At 48.0% G+C, this 4,910-nt stretch overlaps 1 protein-coding gene across 1 annotated transcript; it reads left to right on the top strand.

Annotated features, from left to right (window-relative positions):
- Positions 1 to 481: 481 nt before the first annotated feature.
- LOC124657295 (bisdemethoxycurcumin synthase-like) lies at positions 482 to 1,774 on the top strand. Its single transcript, XM_047195872.1, has 2 exons — positions 482 to 683; positions 774 to 1,774. The coding sequence occupies exons 1-2, from the start codon at positions 482 to 484 to the stop codon at positions 1,772 to 1,774; spliced, it is 1,203 nt and encodes a 400-aa protein (XP_047051828.1).
- The last annotated feature ends 3,136 nt before the right edge of the window (positions 1,775 to 4,910 follow it).

Here is a 4,910-nt window from a genome sequence, read left to right as displayed (position 1 = left end):
AACTAGCTGGTAAAAAATTAAGGTAAAGTAACCAAAAGATTAGCCATTGTGAAAGCATGCACGTGCAAGCGTTTGTGTGTGTGTCACCCACTAGCGGTGCGAGAAAATGATGAGTTGTACTAATGTCGGTCTATAAGACCCGGATTTTTTTGCATGGTTTTTTGACGTACGACTTTGATCACTAATATACACTAAAAATATATGGATTGAGAATTTATAAATGGTATCTTTATATATGTCTTGCAATTCTCTTTTATTTCATTTATATTTACAATTTTTTTTAAACAAATTGGAAGTACAAATCATAGTTAAAGTTGTAAATTGTTGACCAATGAAATTAAAAGGGCGCTTCATATTTTTAGATGGAGGGAGTATTGTTTTCATACTTGGAAACCAACTCTAATAATACCATCAATTTTTTCCTCCGTCTGCATGTACAGGTTAGATAGTGTGTCAATCAGCTAGCTCCCAAATCATGGCAATGGCAAAGGCAAACAGTACCCTGACAAGCACCATGGCCGAAATCCGGCGTTTGCAGCGCGCGGACGGTCCAGCGACCGTGCTGGCCATCGGCACGGCGAACCCGTCCAACTGCGTGTCCCAAGAGGAGTACCCGAACTACTATTTTCGAGTCACCAAGAGCGAGCACCTCACGGATCTCAAACAGAAACTCAAGACAATGTGTAAGCAGAGAGTTTCTTGCAATTTTTATTATTATTGAGATCTCCAGCACTCTCTTACTATGTGTTGGTCTACCCTAATTCATCATTCAGGTCAGAGGACAGACACGGAGAAGCGTTTCTTTCACCACACGGAGGAGCTGCTCGACGCACACCCTCATTTCCTCGACCGCCGGCAGCCGTCCCTCGACGACCGTCTGGAGATCGCGGCTGCCGCGGCGCCAGAGCTAGCCGCATCAGCAGCGGCCAAGGCCATAGCCAAGTGGGGCCGTCCAGCCACCGACATCACCCACCTCATCCTAAGCACCAGCTCGTGCGCGGGCGCCCCGGGCGCCGACCTCCGCCTGGCCTCCCTGCTCGGCCTCCGCCCGTCCGTCATTCGCACGATGCTCCAGCTCAATGGTTGCGCTGCCGGTTCCGCTTCGCTGCGCCTCGCCAAGGACATAGCCGAGAACAACCGCGGGGCGCGGGTCCTAGTGGCCTGCGTCGAGCTCACCATCGTCTCCTTCCGCGGGCCAGAGGAGGACTACCCCCACACCCTCATCGGCCAGGCGTCGTTCGGTGATGGCGCTGGCGCGGTCATTATTGGCGCCGACGCCAGCGTGCTCTACCCGGCCGAGCGCCCGCTCTTCGAGATGGTTTCCGCCTCGCAGACCGTGGTGCCGGGGACCGATCACGTGCTCACCATGCGGCTCACGGAAGCTGGTCTCGACGGGCACATTCTGAGGCGGGAGCTGGTGCCGATAGCAGCGGAGAACGTGGAACGATGTCTGTCTGATGCGTTCGGGCAGCTTGGAGTTGGCGTGGAGTGGAACGACCTCTTCTGGACGGTGCACCCTGGCCTCCGTGCAATCTTGGACCACATCGAAAAGGCTCTCCGGTTGGAGCCGGGGAAGTTGGCGGCGAGCCGGAGTGTGCTGAGAGAGTATGGGAATATGCTTGGTGCTACGATCATCTTCGTGCTCGATGAGCAACGGCGGCGAATGGAGGAGGACGGAGAGGGTGGCGAGTGGGGTGTGATGATGGGCTTTGGACCCGGGTTCACTATTGAGACCATGGTGCTGCATGCCACCAGCAACCTCACGAAAAATTAACAATTATTCCAGCTACGCACAAACCTTTTTCTTTCATATGCAATGTGAAATAAAATAGTACTGTAATAAAAATAAAATTACTCGCAATTTGGTGTTTATGCTTTATTTTGAACCATTTACACTACTGGAATAGGCACCATTGCCGTATATTTCTCTACTGCAAAGTGTTTTGCGTTCGAAAATAACTGAAAAACTGTCGGCAAAAAACTAGGAACTCGGCAAATTCCAAGGAAACACTCGGCAAAGATGAGGCACTCGGCAAACAGCCGTTTTGCCTAAAGAAAACGCTAGGCAAACTGCCCAGCTTTGCAAGTGTAAAAAAAAACACTTACAAACAGCTCACGTTGGACACACTTAATGGCGACGCGACAGAATCGGGTCTTTGACGAGTGCCTGGGGGCACTAGATAAAGATTGATAGTATTTTGTTTTCGTGGCTTTTGCTGCGCCGGAAAACTTTTCCGCCTACACAGACATTAATTGTACCTCTAATAAAATAACACGTTGTACACTTTTTTTTTTCAAAATATCCTGAACAACCGAAAGTAGACGCTTAGTTCAGCCCGCTTCTAGTGGAATCGGCATGTTGCCGTAGAAATCAGCATGGATTTCCTAAAATCTCGCACCATCAGTAGGTATGTGAACCATAGTATAGAAGACGCTTCATAAAAAAAAACCATTCCAACACTTGAAAAATAAAAAATGGGTTTTTCATGGCTAGGAAAGAAATGACATCGTACCTCTGTTGTAGACCTAAAAAGATTTTTGCAGAACAAGTGGAAGTTAACGATTAGTTCAAATCTGGCTCGCTTCCTCCAAAATATGCAGGAGACCACCAAAAATACCCTAAATTCCTAGAAAGATATCTTCATCAGCACGTCTGTGAACCGTTGTATAGAGGTGGTCTTCTACTTTTGCGGATAGGTTTGGTACAACTACATATTGCAATTCTCATAGATTCATAAAAATCCATTTGGGCACTCCAAAAATGAAAATTGATTTATGGTGGAAGCGTACTAGATTTGAAACATGTCATCTTTGGGTTGTTTCTGATTTTATTAAAAAACTCATTTTAGGTGCAAAATGTGTTATTTGAATGGAGGTATGATGTCAGTTTCACGTGATTCCCTACGATGATCCCTAAAGGGCAATTTCCTTGTTTTATAGTTTTCAAAATATGGTGAAATCTTTTCCCAAGAGTTTCTAATACACGTGGAAAAGCTTCTGTGTGCTTTGATAGCTAAGAATATAAATACGTGGTATCTTTCCCCCGTGACCATTGGATCATCCTACATCAAACGGTTTTCTCTGTCCCCACCTAACCCATCCTCTCTTTCTCACACACTATTTCTTTTCCCACCACTCAGCACGATAAGGCGATGCGTTGAGGAAGGGCGTCGCACGCTACCACGCCTGGAAGGGGAGAGCCCCAGTGGTCGACATCGGGAAACCGTCACCGTCGGCATCGGGTGCACACAGACTAGCTAGCGCACATGATCCCGCCACGCTCGCGAAGACTCACAGAGCGGGAGAGGCCATGACTGTGGCGCCCTCCCCCTTCCTTGTGGGAAGGAGCTCCGGGTTAGCCCCACCTCCAGCCCGCTCGGTGTTGCAGCCCTGCTTTGCCTGGGAAACAACTTCATCCGCCCTGACATCGTTGGAGGACTCGACATGGCAACGACCCCTTGATAACGCGGTGGTGGAGAATATGGTCGTAGGTCGTTTTCTTTCATGGTTGTGGCCTTCCATGGCGGTAGCGCAATCAACAACTAATTTTTATTTTGAAAACATGTTTTGTTGAGTGCTAACTGCAAAACACGTGGAAAACTGGCTTCCATGTCTCTCTGTTTCCGTCCATTGGCCGGCAGTCTCTTTTTTTTTACTGAACATGCGAAAAAATATACTCAGCAAAAGCTTTTCGCCAAGTGTCTGCGGTAAGCCGATGATACATTTGGTAAATTCCCATTGCCGAGGGAATCTTTGCCGAGTGTTGTTCGCCCAATGTAACACATGGCAAAGTGTTGTGGGTATACTTTATGGGTATATCAACGACGTGGTCTAGATCTGACAAACCCGGGTGGCCCACAGATGGTGATGGTGGCATATGGCCCATCGGGTGGTTCAGTTGCTGTTGACAGAATATGGATGAAGTCCAGCCCAGAAACAGGAGCCGGATCTCAACTGACCTTCACTAGTAGGAAAACCCTTATAGGCGGAGCTTATTTCTGTGGCGCACCATTAAAAATGCGCCACAAAAATTTATTTTGTGGCGCACCGGGCAAGGTGCGCCACAGAAATAGCTTAATTTTGTGGCGCACCAGCGAGTCGTGCGCCACAAAAATTTGGTGGGCCCCACAACCTGTCACCCCCAATTTTATGGCGCAATTGCACGAGTGCGCCACAGAAATTCTTTATTTTGTGGCGCACGCGCACCGTGCGCCACAAAAATAAGCTATCCGTGGCGCACTGTGCTCGGTGCGCCACAGAAATAAGGTATTCTGTGGCGCACAGTGCTCGGTGCGCCACGGAATTAGTGAACCGGATATACAAAAGTGAGCCAACCTCCCACCTATCACACTACACAAGCCATTCTTCTTCCTCCATCTAGCTCGTCCCCCTTCTCTCTCATACCATTTTGGCTCTACTTTTCACTTTCTTGGATATTTATTGCACTTACTTTGATTGATACATAATTGAGTTGAGGAGAAGGCTCTCCATACTCTCTCCTCCCTCGAACTCATCGATCGTGGTCTCGTCTCGGTATCGAATCTACAAGGTGAGTAGTTGGAGGAGACATACATATTCTTGTAGATCTTGTGTGGCCGTCGTGTGTATGGATGCTTGTTGCGTGTATGGATGCTTGTTGCAGGTGAAGCGCTTGTGTATGGAGGAGACATACATATGCTTGTAGATCTTGCGTGTACGGATGTTTGCCGAAATGTTGATTCATTTCCGTTTCGGCAAATTTTTGCACTACCCATATGTCCTACCTTGAGGAGAGGTCATGCCGAATTTTTCTGCTACATGTAATACCTTGAGGAGAGGTACGGCCCTTGCATGTGTGTGCATGTGTTGCGGTTCTAATTTCTCGTTATATGTATACCATTTGCGAGCAAGCATGGTACTCTCGATGAGTT

The sequence above is a fragment of the Lolium rigidum genome, chromosome 1 (genome assembly GCF_022539505.1).
Source record: "Lolium rigidum isolate FL_2022 chromosome 1, APGP_CSIRO_Lrig_0.1, whole genome shotgun sequence".
NCBI lineage: Eukaryota > Viridiplantae > Streptophyta > Magnoliopsida > Poales > Poaceae > Lolium > Lolium rigidum.
Note: the sequence above shows the minus strand (reverse complement) of the source record. Positions and strands in the feature narration are given on the sequence as shown.

Coding starts and splice junctions, on each gene's coding strand:
- LOC124657295 (XM_047195872.1), top strand. CDS start 482: ATGGCAAAGGCAAACAGTACCCTGACAAGCACCATGGCCGAAATCCGG. Junction 684..773: donor ACAGAAACTCAAGACAATGT/GTAAGCAGAGAG, acceptor TTCATCATTCAG/GTCAGAGGACAGACACGGAG.